The 16,251-nt window shown below is 32.2% G+C and overlaps 2 protein-coding genes across 2 annotated transcripts in view; both read left to right on the forward strand.

Annotated features, from left to right (window-relative positions):
- Positions 1-7,062, forward strand: part of LOC120351398 — a 407,212-nt gene extending 400,150 nt beyond the window's left edge. Inside the window, exons 4-8 of the mRNA XM_039428565.1 lie at positions 376-513; positions 1,584-1,670; positions 2,696-2,760; positions 4,291-4,444; positions 6,838-7,062. Coding sequence (XP_039284499.1) covers positions 376-513; positions 1,584-1,670; positions 2,696-2,760; positions 4,291-4,444; positions 6,838-7,062 — 669 coding nt within the window. The remainder of the gene's footprint in view (positions 1-375; positions 514-1,583; positions 1,671-2,695; positions 2,761-4,290; positions 4,445-6,837) is intronic.
- LOC111046041 (tyrosine-protein phosphatase non-receptor type 13) lies at positions 6,768-15,843 on the forward strand. Its single transcript, XM_039428686.1, has 9 exons — positions 6,768-7,058; positions 7,366-7,504; positions 8,528-8,737; positions 9,668-9,906; positions 10,535-10,626; positions 11,217-11,403; positions 13,398-13,489; positions 14,601-14,765; positions 15,716-15,843. Exons 2-9 carry the CDS (start codon positions 7,385-7,387, stop codon positions 15,841-15,843), a joined length of 1,233 nt encoding a protein of 410 aa, XP_039284620.1. The 5' UTR covers positions 6,768-7,058; positions 7,366-7,384.
- The last annotated feature ends 408 nt before the right edge of the window (positions 15,844-16,251 follow it).

The following is a 16,251-nucleotide window of genomic DNA, read 5'->3' on the forward strand; positions in this document are numbered from 1 at the left end:
AAATTTCCATTCATATATTTTTTGTTAATAAAGATGAATTGAAGATTAAAATAATTTTTATCTGGATTATTCTGATGTGAAATGAATCCTTCAGATAATCTCATAAGATAAAATGTTCAATGCTTGAAACTCAGTTTCACAGCTCAGCTCAGATTCACAAACTTAATAAAATTAAATGCCTGGATGGAAAATCGGTTCTTAATAAAGGTTAAAGTGATCTACATCAATTTAGATTTGCAGGCATTCCAAAACTGAACATAATATTATAGTTTGATAACGAGATTCATTAAGAAATGTGTAGAGTGATAGAACTGATTCATTTATTGACTTGTGAATTTGGTGGTGCTAATGAGGTGATGTTGCAATATGTTGCAGATGTTGATCTACTCTCTTGGACTGACTGTGAAGCAAGCGGTTGATCTTCCTTCTCTAAGTCAACACCTGAAAGCTCTTCTTGAAGCAATGACTTCCTCCAGGCCTGATACTCGGGCTTCTCTCATGGATGTTCTTAATGTAAGTGATACAATACGATAATTTTTGTACAATAATACTCAAATAGAGTATCCATAAAAATTCACCTATTTTGTTGAAATAGAAGTGCAGTAAACATACTACTATAAGAGCTTAATGCGGGTTTAGATTTTGAGCATTTAATTAAGAAACCAAGAAATTGTAGTAATATTGTCCATTCGATCTGCCACTTTTGGATTAATTTCATTTATTGATCCTACTTCTCTTTGTGTACTCAATAATCTAGCTTTGGAATACTTAAAAACCTTTCGGAATAACTAAAAGAGGAGTTTTCTTCTCTCTTTGTCAAGTAGGTCAGCTTTCTAAAAGCTTTCAATTCTGTACTTCAGTGGGATTCTTCTTCATTACTCTAGTAGGCACTACTTCTCGACATTTATTTGTGAATTCCAGTTGGTGTTTTTAATCTTTGGACCCTTCTAGAACTCTTTGGACCCTTCATCTGACTAATCTTTTTAAAAATGCCGAGTGTTATAATATTCATAAGGCTTCCACTTTTACTTTGGTAAATAGTTTATTACTTGAATTTGTAACCTTGACTATTTCAACTTGAAGTTGCCAAAACAACTACCTATTTTAATGAGAAATTGTGACATGAAGTAAATAAATTTGATATCTTACTATTTTCTAAGTAAATAAGTGGTTGAGACAATTTCAAATCGTTTTATCCGATATATCTGAAATCGGATACTATGTTTCCTATGGTTTTTCATGTTTTCTTAATTTCTTGGCTTTGAGTTCTATTCATAAGTGAAATAAAAGTATTGGTTTATACCAATTGTTCCACTTTCTTGTTCAACTGCATGCACATACAAGAATGGAATAGTCGAATTACCATTTCGTTATTTTCGTTATTCTTTCTCAATTCTCTTATTGATTCAAGTACTAAAAATTCTCTACGTCTGAAAAGTTATAGTTAATCGTTTATAAGTAATTTCCCTGTTATTTACAACATTAGTAACTGTATCATGGGAAATTAAGTTTGAATCTACAAGTTATTATTCCAGTTTTTATTTTAATAAAGATGAAAAAAAAATATTTGAAAAATGTTGCAGGGTGTAGCTGATCACTGTCTAATTCGAGGTCAGTCAAGACCGTTCTCTCACCTTCTCATGGAACTTCACGGGCAAGTCCTTTCTCAGGTTAGTCCATCGAAGATGTCTCACACATTTCTTCATTATTATTTGCTTCCAATGAAGTATCAGTCTTAAATAGAAAGATTAAGAAATTTTCAAAAACCACAGATTTTATGAAAAGTAGAAAGACCTGTTTAGGTCGTTACACCATTGTCAATCTCTGATAAACTCAGAGTTTCAATCTGATTTAATAAAATCTTTGGTTTTTGACAATTTCTTAGTCTTTTTATTTATTACAAATAATTACCACAATATCAACTTCAAAACAAAAAAAGTAAAAATCGATTGACATCACAATTTCATCAATAGTGATTGTATATTGTGATAAGAATTGTAAAACGATAAAATTAACGAAATTATTAGATTGCATATTTGTTTTATATTGTTGTTACAAATTGATTGCGTATTTAGTTAATGGTGAAAATTTGAGTGCATCGGATTGATTGATTGATTTAATCTTCTCAGAAACTTCATTGTTTTTGTGTTCCTACAGAAGGTCATTTTCATTGATGTTCAATGAGAAATTGATGCGATTTTTGCTTGATTCAAATACATTGAGAATCGAGATTAATTCCGTTCCAAGTCTCTTAACCAGCTTCGACTATGAATAGTTCAATGAGTACATAATTTATTCTAATATAATGTTGAGGCTTGAGAAAATAATAAAATACGGTACATTCTTTAGTGATTGAATTATGACTTTTACTCCTTTCATAAGACTACAGGTGCCTTGAACTATGACTGGTTATCCTAAAGTTTCTTATTTGCACATCAAAATTCATTCAATCTGAAAAAAACAATTACGATTAGATTCATATCAGAAAATCTTCATTCCCTTGGAACATTCCATGTTCATCGACTGTTCATCGAGTAATGTCTGTTTGCATTAATTTTGTCAAGCTGTCAAGGTAGAGATATCAATAATCTTTGCACGATTCATTCTCAGATAATAAAATACTCCGTGAAAAATACTGATCTTATGAATAATAAGTAAATAACTATATATCATACTTAGCTCTCTTCATTTTCAGGTGAAAAATACTGACTTTGAAAATAGTATCAGCGGAAAAGACTCAAATAACTCTACTCTGAACATGTAAGTCTTGAACAAGAATTTTATGATTACTATTCACGGTCATCAAATTACCTTAATCTAGTCTCTTATAAGTATTTTCTTGTAGAGCTGTGTGTTATTGATATCTAAACAGTATAATCACTCGAATAAGCTTATTCCTCTTAAAGCTTATATTACACTCTTCAATTAACTGTCAAGATGCGTTTAATTTGACGCATCTGTACTAGAGCTGAATAAATCAATCAACGCGTTTCGTGATGAATCGCTGTTGAACAAGATTAATCACGCTTCAAATTTATAATCCTTGGTCAGTGATCATTTTAGCTTTGTTTGAACAAGTGAACAAAAAATTCTAATAGCTCACAGTCGCATTCGTCTATAAAATTTGAGAAGTCAATTTATTATAATTAAATAAAACGTGACTGAGAACTCTATCAATTCTATCATGTAAAATACCATTTCTTATGGAAATTCATTTATGGTAGGTAATAAATTTACTACTAGCAATAAATTTTATTATAATAAATTCAAACAAAGATTTAAAGAACATAATTAACATTATCAACGCACTGAACACTAAAACAGAATCAGCTCATGCAACACATTTAAATGAAACCGGGCAATCCTACAGAAGCATAGATACCAACCTCACAATACTGAAAGTTAAAAAGAAATGGACATGAATTAAATACAGCAGAACAGTTTGAAATTTATAAAGCCACCATCCAACAACATACTAAATGAACAGCTGAATTTCAAATCCAACAAACTTTCTGATTTACATAATAAACACCACAAATCTTCCTAACCGTCGAAACATTTCCGGTCTGCACTGTTGAAAATGATCGCTAGACGGTCGAAAGTGCTTCAGTCAGTAAGTAAAAGTTTTTAATTATTTACTTAATAAAGTGACTGCATGTCGTGTTCAAATACATAAAAAAGTGTGTTAATACAAAGCAGCTCGGAATGGATCAAGAAACCATCACCAATAATTCAAATCTATTTTATTCGTCAAGAAAAAATATTTTTACATGTATATTTGTAATTGAGATTAAATATTCTGGCGATTCATTATATTTCGTCATAGCATACAAATGATTTCGCAACAGTGCGAAGTAAAAAATGATAGATTTATCTCCTTTATCAAAGGATAGCAAACAAAAAGTTAATCAGGTGCTGAATTTATAACGTGAAGCTCAAAATGATTGAATTTCTATATAATTGTATCATTTTTAAGTCAAGATTTTTTCAACTTGAGTGATCATAAGGCAATGATGCCAGATATTGATAGAAATTGAGCTTTTAATCTTTGTAGGCTTGTTTCAAAAATACCCTTATGATATATCATGAGGATTGATTCTTCTAATTTCGTTGAGAAAAAGTTTTGGACAGGAAGCCTTTAGTTTATATGTATAATATGTTGATAATTATACACAAATTAATAAATAATTGTAGCCTATATTAATGCTAATTGGTATTATTATAGCCATTCGCTATGAAACTCTAAAATACTAGTTCTTAGTATTCTCCATATTTCACAATGATTTCTAGGGTGGAGAAAAAACGAAATAAGGTTCAAAGAGCAGGATCTCGACTCTACAGAGCTGACATTTCAAAGTACCATTGTCCGAACACTTGCATTGGACCTGAGTTTATTGTGAGAGCTCTACCTGCGCCAAAAGTTATTCATATTGGAGATGCCAAGGTAAATTTACTTTTTTATCCTCAAATACTCTCCAATTTACTTCACCTAATTGAAGTTAAGATGTTAAAGGATGCTAAAGATGTTTCCGAGACGGATTTGTCTATAAATATATACAAGCAGGTGTTATCCGTGCTCTTCAAGGGTCTGTTAAAATAATTAATAGATTGAATTAAGTTTTGTAGTGTGATGCTGAAATTAAAAGTATACTGCAAAAATTTACAAATATAGAACTATTTGATTGAACTTTTATCTTACGTAAACTCTGTATCATATTAATGTTACAATCTAATATATTGCGTTTACTTTGTTTTTACGTACTATGTAATGTATAAAGTTTTTGAATAAAATGAATTGAATTGAATCAATTTATTTCGATTAGGTATCAATATTATAATCAATCATTCATTAGAAATGGAAATAGGCCTATAACCATAATCAGTAAACAATTAAGAATCTATTATGTAAAATTTCAAGTTAATCAGTGCAGTATTTCAAACTTGATGATGCTTAAACGTGTGTTTCGTATCCTATACATGTATAAGCCAACTCCTTCCCTTATTAGCATATAGATATATATTTCTGCATTGGCTAAATTTCATTTTTGATTAATTTATCTCATTCATACATGTCATTGGCTATCACAAAATAACATTGTCAATCGTCATACAAAGTTAATGCACATATAGATACTTAAAGAATTCAAACACTTGGACTAAACATGACAATATAACCTCATATCAACTAACAATATTCATAATAACTCTAAACTACGCAAAACTTCTCTAGTATACTTCTGTATCTAAACTCTATAGAGTAAAAAGCCAACTATACCTAGCTCTGATTAGAAAAATTTCGTTCCATTACAGACTTGAGAGATTTCACCTGATGACAGGCTAAGGATCCCTGAGCAAAGTTATCAGATAAAGACAAACTAACCACCCTCGATGATTCAGTCTCAATATGAACATAAATGAAGCCATTCTCCAACACAGTGCAGTAGTGTACAATTACTAGAGTAGGCTCCCTGTTCAAACCCTGAACACCATAAGCACGAAAAACCTATGCACTCCCGCTTAGAGCTTGAGTTACTCAGAAAGTCAACGTAAAAGTCGTCAATCACAATGACTCATAATCTTTTTAATGTTGAAGACAGTAGTTTGTCAAGCTTATCAATAGATTCATTGAACTGTCGGAGGATCTATAAATGCAGACAATTAGAAAGTTATCCACCACAGTCACGGCCGCCGCCTCAAAATCACACTGATTTATCGAGGAAAATAATGAAAGCAATGGCCTCTACAATACCATTAGATCAGCTCGTTCATTATTTTAGTAATAATAATCATAACCATTTACTGATTCACCTCATTATTTTGAAATAAATTTATGAAAGCCTGTTTAGTTATCAAAATGATTCGAAACCATTGATTCAATTACCACGCATTCATGGAAACATACATTCAATATATAAAATATCTGCTCTTATAAATTTTGTTGGCGTTGCTGCTCGCACAGTAATTGTTTAAAGTTCGACATTCACATTCTGTGCCGAACATTTGATCAAGTGGAATGTTTTTTATGAAATAATTGGACAGGAAGCTCTTGAATAGGTCTAAACACCTTCTTGTTGAAAAGTATTATTTCATTTACTCTATAGCCTACATATTTTTTACAACACATCTCATATCCCTCTGTATTTTTTGCACTACTCAAATATATGCCGACATGATTATATCTGCCGATAACTATATATAATTCAAATTTTTATCAGTTGTGGTTAGAAAGTTGATCAGCATTTTTATACAGTATATATTGTGACAAGCTTATATCATTCAAATGTTGATAAAAATTTAGGCTATTTTATATTAGTAAAGTATGTTTCATAGTAATTAGTAAATACTTTTCTATTTATCAGCAAATATATTATTTTTGTTCAATAAAAAATAAGTCATTAGTAAAAAATAACAAACGATTAAAAATAACAATCAGCCTACAGTGATTAGGAATGGTCTCCTTTTCTACAACTTCTAATACCACTAAATTGGGTACTAAATTACTGACTTATCGTAGTAGGTAGTTGTTTTGAGCTTTTTCTATTCTTTTCTGTTGATTTAATTTGAATTTAGTGAATCTCAATCGCAGAATTTTACTCCTTGAATGTAAAATAGTACATAGCTGTTAGGTGTGCTGTAGTGCTATATAGCTGCTTAGCTGTACTCCCTGTATTTTACTTAATCCTACCAAGTTTGCAGCATGTTCTTTTGCATTAAAATGTTCTCTCAACAGTGTTGCATAAATCAATACCACATTCAGCCTACCTTAGTATTGTTCAATCAAGATCTTTTGTAATTTCTGTTGTAATTTACGAATGATCAGAATTGCTTGTATTTCAGGTAATTGTTGAGAGCGAATGCATAGAACAGAACTTTGTGCTGGGCCTGGCCACTCTGGTGTCAGGTGACTTTGTGTTTGTGGCGCCGGAGACCAAACTGAGCAAGGTGGCTCCGTCGGCCTGGGTCGGCGAGACGCACCGCCAACGCCAACGCCAACCCTACTACAAGTTCATCCTCTATTTGCGAATTCTTTTCTACTTGCCTAGTCTGAGAGGCATCGGGTGAGTTTGTTAGCATCCTACAGTCTCAAACTTCCATCTTAAGTGTATTAAGTATTCAATAATTTGGCTACTACAGGTAAAGTGTTATCGAGAATATTCTATTCAAAAGTTGGCGAATAATCCAATTACCAGTAAACAAATAGTGCTTCAGTTCATCACAGTAAAATACAATCTTGTCTAATGATCTTATTTTAAGATAATTTGAGGTTAGATCTTTTTAATAATAATTTATTAATTAACATTCCTTTTGTTTGTGGACAAATAGGTATTTAGCTATCAGTTCATAATCTAGTTCATATTTTTACAGATCGTGGTCTACTAAGCACATGCTCTACCTCCAAATTCGTAGAGGCATTTTGGAAAATCAAATTAGGTGTTCAGCTCATGAAATAATGACGTTTGCTAGCTTAGCACTTCAAGCTGAGTTCGGAGACTTCAACAATGAGGTAATCTTGGCATATAATAATATCTTATTATAATCTGAATACATTAATTTTAAGAAGTACTGTACTTCTAACAATTCTACTTAATATAGGCCTGATATTCATTTATTATAAGGTATGAAAAATGAAAATTAAATATTCATAGGCCCATACCGTATAACACGTCAATTTCTTTGAACTCTGGAAAGCTTTTTCAACTTGCAACAGCTGAAAGTAAATATTCTATTAATGAGATTAATTTTATTACATGCAAATGTTCAATTACTTGATCAAACTATTGAGCGGTCAACAAATTCTCCGTGCAAGATGAACTCTTAAAACTTAACCGTTCATTGCTGGAACTCAGAGCTTTTATCAATGAAATAACAGGTAACGTACCGCATACGGTAGGCCTACGTGTGATAAATTCCAAGTATTTATTAATTGAATTGTTTTTGATGAAAATCAAAATAGAGTAACTCAAAATGATAAAATGTTGGAATTACTTAGAAGAGAGATGAAATACGATATCGAGTAAATTAAATAACTGTCCAAATTCCAAGTAAAAATAATTTTATTACAGTAAATAGAAGGGCAATCTTACTTGCGTTGGAGTAATGAATAGGCTGGTATTTGGAGTAACATTTTCCTGTGAAATTTCTAGAAAGTGCAATTCTGTATAAAACAATTCGGAATAAAATAAATTTTTCACATGAACCTAGGTACTTGACAGAGCCATGCATTAGATTGAATTACACTACCGGTATTGCCTATATTGATTCATTATTTGTTAAATTTTTTCACACTTAACAATTATTTATCATAGTTTAATTTATAAAATACTTTGAGACTTGTTGAGATAAGTGTAACTATTCATCACAGATTTTTGCGAGAATTCAGTACTTTTTCATAGAGGCTTATATCAATATTAAAAAACCTACAAAAGCCTAGTTCACAACTTCAAAAGTTCACAAAAGCCTACAATCAATAAAAACAATTTAACATATTCGATGATTTATAATAACTCAAGGAAACTCCATTTTATAGGAACATGGCAATGGAGACTACTTTCTTCTGGAGCATTATATTCCTGATCACTTTCTACCGCCCGGCCGGAAGGAACAGGAATTTCTGCACGATTTGTTGGATCTGCACAGATCTAGGAAAGGACTGGATCCGGGACGGGCGGAGGAGTTGTTCGTAGCTCAAGCAATGCAGCTGCCTGAATATGGATTCCATTTCTTGTCAGCCCTCACGGTAAGCCCTCATGCCTGAAGTCGGTAAGGCTTCATGCCAAATCTTCTTGTGCTATAATTTTTAATCCAGCAATCAGCTCTTTATAGGGTGATATATGCTCTTGTGGTATAACTTTTTAAAACAATTCTGATCCACAATCAGATATTCATATATAATCATCATCACATTTTTTATGACTCATGTGAAAAAATCGGAAGTTATAAAAAGTCGAAGAAACTTTGGGTAATCACTTTGGGTTATCAGAACCTTACTATTCACACGACAAATTAAACTTAGGGTTGGAAGAAATCAGAAATAGGTAGGCTACTAGTCTCCTGGGAATTTGACAATGTTACAAATTTCATAATAATGATTCGTTCAATACAATATTGTACTCTTCTTGTCTTTTTTATTATCTATCGATAAAATGATTTATAAATTTATTATGTTGAAGATTTCTAAGATTGTTGTTCGTTGAAGAACCTTCGGTTTTGTTGCCAAAGTCTGTAAGGTTAGTTCGAGAGAAATGGTGTTTCTGCTTTGAAAATTGTATTGTATCATGGTAGATGAATAATTTGAAAGTTTCGCCGTAAATTAAGTTTGACCATTCTTCAGATGTATTGAGTTATTGATGGTTCATTCAATCATCACATTACATATTTGAGTGTGATGTAGAAACATAAAATATGAGTTTGAATCCAAATGGTTTACTGCATATACATTCCAATTAATTCATTTTCCCTACATTTTCTCTCGAAACTATGATTCTATTTTTGCGATTTAAATCGTTGATCAAAGAATAAAACTTTGATCAAAGTTGTGGTCAGTATTGCCCTTTTTAGTTAAGCATTAGTTTTTAAACGCAGATCAATAGTTAGTCATTATTGTCTATGAAACAATTTGTAAATTCTCTGATACATTTTTCATCAAAAATTTCAATTATTTGAGCAGATATCCTCAGATAAAGATGAAAGCAACTGTGATGTATGGCTCGGAATCAGCGGCAAGGGTATCACGGTTTGTCCGAAGGAATCCTGTACCGACCCTCAAACGCCTCGTTCGAAGCTCACTTCACATGCGACATTCTTCGCATGGAATCAAATCAAGAAACTCACCTATACTAAGCAGAACTTGGAAATAATATCCAAAGGTGCATCCTCAAAAATGAAACTGAAAATGCAGTCTAATAAGTGAGTAATACTAATTCAATTATCTCCTATACTGATACTATTCTTAAGCTATTGTTAAAAGTTGAAGATATTAATTTGAAAAATACTTTTTTATAATTTTGCGTTCCATCTCGCAATAGTTCGAATTTAACATTCTTCTTGGGTGTGACTCGAAGGTCTTGTTAACCGAAAATAGTTTCTGATTATTTAAAAAGTGTAAAATTTGAGTATTATTACCAAATTTTTAATTCCTCACAATAAATAAATGATGATATTGTAAATATAACTTCAACTTCCTATTCCATCAGTTTGTTGAATCGAATTCCATTGAAGATGTGGTGCTCTGGCAGAGCATCCGAAGATGTTATTATTCATACATGAAGTAGTGTTATATAGTGCTAAGATTAATGTCATAGGTAGTTGTGAAGCTTATAAATGTGTACTTAAAATAAGGTGTATTCAACAGCAATTGAAATCCATTCAAATAATCCGTGATCAGAAATTATGAATAAGCTTGTTCGCACTATTCATTAATCCAATAAAAATCATTGATTCAACATTTTTTACATCTTGTATGGTATTTTGAAGGATTAAGAGGATCTAGATCCAATTCAAGCGTCATTCATCACTTCTCTAATTTTATTTTCAGGAGTTTTTCTGCTTTCCATTTGGCATCACTGCATCATAAGTTTTTTCTCAAGCTGAGAAATGAAATGAGCTCTCTTCACTCTTTATCCCAGGGTAATGTGTTTATCTTTCCACTTTCAATAATCTTCAATCACTGATTATCAATAATTATCGACCCAATTTCAATGTTGATCATGTTGATGAGTATTCACAATGTAGAAAGCTCTTTCCAATGGGAATTATGTTTTTAAAAATATTTTAAAAATTAGTAGGCTAATACTATTTATGTGATATTGATGTTGTTTTATAAATTGGTCTGATGTGTCTTATTTATCAATAATTTCTTTGCTGAAAAATAATTACAATAATAGAAACAAATTTCTTGCGTTAGTTACGAACGCTCATTATTGTAAGCTACAAAACGCTCATGTCAACGAATAAATAATCGTTATTTATCGTCTTACTTATTATGGCCACATATAATATTTATTAATATAAATGTAAGGATTTTCAATGCATTGATGATAGGCTACAAATATACGTTACATCAATATTGTTTATCTGTTTAAAGTTACTAAACTATTCAATATTGTAAATTGAGTGTTGTACCGTATCACATTTGTTATGTGAATAAGATTATTTTATGTTTGGTATTGATGTATAATTGTTTTTAATATTGTTATACCATATATGACATTTTTCAGAGTTTGGAATTTCTGTCAAATCGAATGGAAGATCTTGTCAAACGATAGGTGTCCATTATTTGGGGTCGAAATCGTCAACCGGCGAATCGTTGAAAAGGTCATCCAGCTTCTGTAGCCCGGACAGGGTGATATTCCGGGGGAAGACAGCCAGTCATTGTGCAATAGACAATAATAGGTCAATTCAAAGGTAAATAGAAATGCGCACTAAGCGTTTTATCATTTTTGCCACGACTGTCATTTACATTACCAATCTGTCTGTTATACTATAATCCAATTGTTTTTCCTTACATACACACTGTACCATTGACATGAAATATTACAGAACATAACATAACAATATTCTTATGGTTGCAATTATCAACCAGGTGACGGATAGTGCTATCGAAGAGGGAATAATATTCACAACTTTCGGCCAACCTATACAATGCTGTACCTGCACTGAGTATTTTTTCAATTTCAATTCAAATTCATTGGTTTGAGGTAAATAGAAATATCAGTATCTTTTTATATTTTATTAGTGCATGAAATGTTTAAATTCATGAGAGCCATTTTTCAGTGAAATACATGAGAGCTATGTCGTTTGAAAATTGTTTCCATGAGTTGAAACATGCTATGCACTGATGAAATATTATAGGGTAGGGTACTTGATACCCTATTGCAATTGTAACTCATTCTATTGCTCCTTATAACTTTGAAGCAGTAAAAATACTTTGAAAAATAGTTTACTGCCCTGTTTAGGAAGTTGAGGATCGATAAAAATAAAATAAATTCGTATGGCTTTTGTTGGTGGGGAGTCCCTTGCGGGAAGGTCCCACCGCCTGAATATATAATTTAAGCCGTCAATGGGCCTTACGACTGTCATACTTCATACTGTCATACTTATGAGGATCGATAGTCATGTATAATGTTAAGTTTTCAATGCAATTTCTCACCGTGTTAAATCGGGGCCTAATTGATCCTCATATAACATGAAGTAACATGTGGAGGAATTTGAATAAATCCCGCCAAGGGCGCTTCTGACGTTTTTCAAATACTGTCACAATAATAGATTCTATAATCTCTTTATTTTGAAATTCCCTCCACCTACGTGCTATGTGCGAATAGAGCACTGAATATCTTTGTGATCTATAGTGGACATTGTGTCTAAGTAGTTGGCAAAACTGTAATAAAAGGTCTGATTTCAGCTGTCAGCTGGTTCGATTTAATTGCATCTTGATAGCTCGATGCGAGTTGTAATCTTGTAATGTATTCCTTTCAAGTTAATTTGTTTTTCACTTTTACCAACCGGGCTGATCAGGTGACTGAATCTAGTTATGCAATGTTGCCATTCTACTTGTAACTTAGGTGGGGCATCCAACTAGAGATTGTTATGTTATACCAATACCTGAGACTATAGCCAATACCTTCTATTACTATAGAAGTAATCTATAGTACTACTATAATGCTAGTATAGTGTAATACTATAGAAGTAATAGTAGGTATTGCTATAGCTATGATGATGAATTTTAAGCCTCATATGTGAATTTAAATTACTGATAGGAAAAAATTAATTATTGTTCTAAATAAAATTGGTTCAACTCCAAATTGGTGATTTCTTCTGATTCATAAGATTAAACTACTCTAAGCCTATAGCGATTATGTAGTCAAAACTACAGCCAAAGGGATTAGAGTCTTAACCAATTAGTGAGCAGCGGTTTTGTCCAAGTTACAGTCCCAATTCGTATCCTTGAATGAAAATGCATAATTAGCACGAAGAAAAATATTTATATTTATAAAAAGAATTATGAATGGGTAAGAGTCACCCATTAAATCGGTGGAGGAAATATATGACTACTGTAGCATTTGTTGACGCCATGTAACTCATCGCTTAGATTAGAAGAGTGACATCCATCCAATTCTGCTGTTGGAAGAGCTACGTGGTACTTGAAGCCAGTTCCACTATCTCACCTTTATGAAATGCAAAGCTATTTAAAATTGTTTTGAATCCCATTGCCATTATTATAACATTACACATTAAACACATTCATCATCACTCACCGTCCTAGAGTTTGAGTACGTTTCTTAAATATGAATCATGAATTCAGAAATTGAATAATAAATTGTTCCAAATTGAACACCATTCTCATCATCATCAGGAAAATAATATAAACGTTTTATAAATTATTTGTTCTATTTTTTCAGAAGAAACGATTTGAAATTGAGCAGAAGAAAGGAACCTGAGATAGAAAGAATAGATTCAGGGGAAGACACTTTCTGGCAACACAGTCCATTTGGTAAGATTTTTTTATCATAAAGGAAAAATCTGGTGTGGCGCACTCACACAACTTTCCTTGTCGTTATGAAAATTGATCACCTTACGCTAGTGTTCACGCGCATCTCAAGTCTACTATTCAAAGATCTGAACCAGCTGGTGACAGGACAATAACGTTGGAGACACACGAAGTCTGCTATCTCTTCATAGTGAATGATTTAATAGAATCAACAGTTGCCAAAAGTTTTCAATTGAATAATCTCATTTCCTCGAATTTGGAGCTTATTTCCATTTTTAGGTGAAAATGTTACTGAACATGAATTGTAGAGTTCTTCATGCTCAATCTTTTCCACTCGAAATTTTTTGTTTAAATTGTATCTGAAGCCTGATAATTGGGAATCTAAAATCTAACTTTGCATAGATGGGGCGGAGCTATTGAAATTTTTACAGATATGGGACTTATGGCAGTTGATAGAGATTATTATCAATTACTGCTTTAAGTATAAATTTGATCAAAATCGTTGCAGCCGTTTTCGAGAAAATCGTGATAAACCTTGTTTTTGACAACATTTTTGCCATTTTAGCCTCCATCTTGAATTGCATTTGATCGAAATTGTTCGTGTCGGATCCTTATATTGCAAGGACCTCGAGTTCCAAATTTCAAGTCATGGCACAAGAGGGAAGAGTTCAGCTGTATATCAGTACCCGGCTCACAGACTGAAACCTTTGGAAAAGACCATATTATTGGACTCAAGCTCTTCAATTGTCTTCTTGAAAGAATAAGGTTATGTGGTAGTCATAGGCTTTTCTTGTCTTCTATTACTAATGTTCTTGTAAAAGCGTGTCCCTATACTACAGAGGAATGTTGCAGTGCCTTTACTCTTTGAATTAAATACAAATTCATACACTTTGCATAGAAAAAATGTTCATGACATGTTACATGCCACTTGAGCTGTGCTCAGATTTGTGGCTTCACGTAACAAATAAAAACAATAATAATAATAATAATATTATACTTGAACAATTTCTATATAAATAGTAGGAATGTAACAGGCTATGCAATATGCTGCCAGTCGACAATCTTTGAAATCCAGTGTCGCATGTATTCATTGTCATTTGGAACTGTTCTTCAGCTGAACAGGAAATCAGTAGCGCTCCGGCATCGCCCACCACAGAAAGCAGTCAAAGTTGGCAGCGGAGGCTGAGGGCGCCCCTCATGGGCACTAGGGCTTTCCTGGGCGCCTCCCAAGCAGAGCTGCGCCGATCTCACTCTCCTCTGCCACAAGTCTATGTTCTCAGTAAGTTTAATAACCGTAAATCAACGTTTTGACATTTTCATTGATACTTCTGAAACTTTCTTGTCAAAAATAAAATTAATTTCCTGCAGGATATAGTTATAGTTTGTTATGAAAATAGATAAATATAAAGGTCGATCAACTCTCTCTTACAGAAAGATTGACACTTCATTGAAAAGTAAAATACAATATTAATTATAAAGGGTGTTACAAGTTTTTATATTGTTTTTATTAATATTACTTGAGTCAATACAATTTCATCAGAAACATAGAATACCCGAAAGGTGTAAAAAAATAATACTGAGGCTAATGCCCACATATGCTCTTAGGCTCGTGTTCCTGTATTCCTACTTCTATACTATATTTTCAAGTTATATAAGATATCTTTGACATCCTTAGGCTTCCTGTTTATATAATAAGTTCTATTCAAACCTTTTGATATTTTGGCAATTGAATAGTTGCTCAACCTCATAAGAACTATCTTCCTTTTCTTTTGGGGCTATGTTACAAGTCTATGCCAATGAGCAGTCAAACATCGATGCTCAAAAAGTCAACATTACAGAAGCCATATAAAAAATCAAGCCCGATTTGTGTGCCAGGTTATATTAAAAAATAGACTTTTCGGATTTCGGCCATACCGTGAAGCTGGAGTGGCCATTCGAAGTTTATAATATTCCATTAATAATGACTTAAATATGCCTTTCAAACAAGAAAAAAGATCTTGTCAATATCTCATACATTGCTTGTTTTATTCAATTTCAAAGATAGAAAGCACTTAATTAAATGATCCTATAAGTTAACAATGTAATATAATAAGGTAATAGTGTATTTTCATGTGTAATACATAGTTTTTTATGCAGTAGTCGAAAAACCAAAAATCAATAGATAATACCGATCTCATGGCTAAGTTACATCTTATTCAAGTCATTATATAACAGTATGTCCATTTCCAGACTCCAGTATAAAATCAATTGATGACAAATACCACGTGGACTTCCAAGAAACAATCAGCGAATCATTGGCTGAAAAATTTGATGAAATTCCTTTTGTAGATGAACGAATTCTGACAACTGTGCGGTGAGTTCCTGATCACTCTATTGTTCACTGTATCTGCAAATAATCCAAGATTGGAACTGGCTGGTATTTCAATTTTTGTTTCCAGAATTATAAATATTTTTTTCTAGAAGAATAATTATTGTCTATCCTGATGAATTATCAGTCATAGAATAGTCAATTCATATTTTGATAATATTGCTCTGTGAGTAATGCGCAATATAAGTTTCAAAATTCAATATTATTATAATAAGATTGATTCCAAGTTTCCATTTGGTCGTCAATTCGATTGTAATGTGTGTTGAATGAGAAAATTTATCTTAAGGAATTCAAATTTAAGATGAGTGTATGGTGAAGGTCTAGCTATTCCTGCAAGTTATTGAATCCTCTCATTGTCACAGACAATTAGACTGATACTCACGATATGGACATTATT

This window comes from Nilaparvata lugens, chromosome 1, assembly GCF_014356525.2.
Source record: "Nilaparvata lugens isolate BPH chromosome 1, ASM1435652v1, whole genome shotgun sequence".
Classification (NCBI taxonomy): Eukaryota; Metazoa; Arthropoda; class Insecta; order Hemiptera; family Delphacidae; genus Nilaparvata; species Nilaparvata lugens.

What these genes read in the sequence shown, in the direction of transcription:
- LOC111046041 (XM_039428686.1), top strand. Translation starts at nt 7,385, where the DNA reads ATGCTCTACCTCCAAATTCGTAGAGGCATTTTGGAAAATCAAATTAGG. An exon ending in CTGAAAATGCAGTCTAATAA is followed by an intron (nt 9,907 to 10,534) that starts GTGAGTAATACT and finishes TTTTATTTTCAG; the next exon opens with GAGTTTTTCTGCTTTCCATT. An exon ending in CTGGCAACACAGTCCATTTG is followed by an intron (nt 13,490 to 14,600) that starts GTAAGATTTTTT and finishes ACTGTTCTTCAG; the next exon opens with CTGAACAGGAAATCAGTAGC.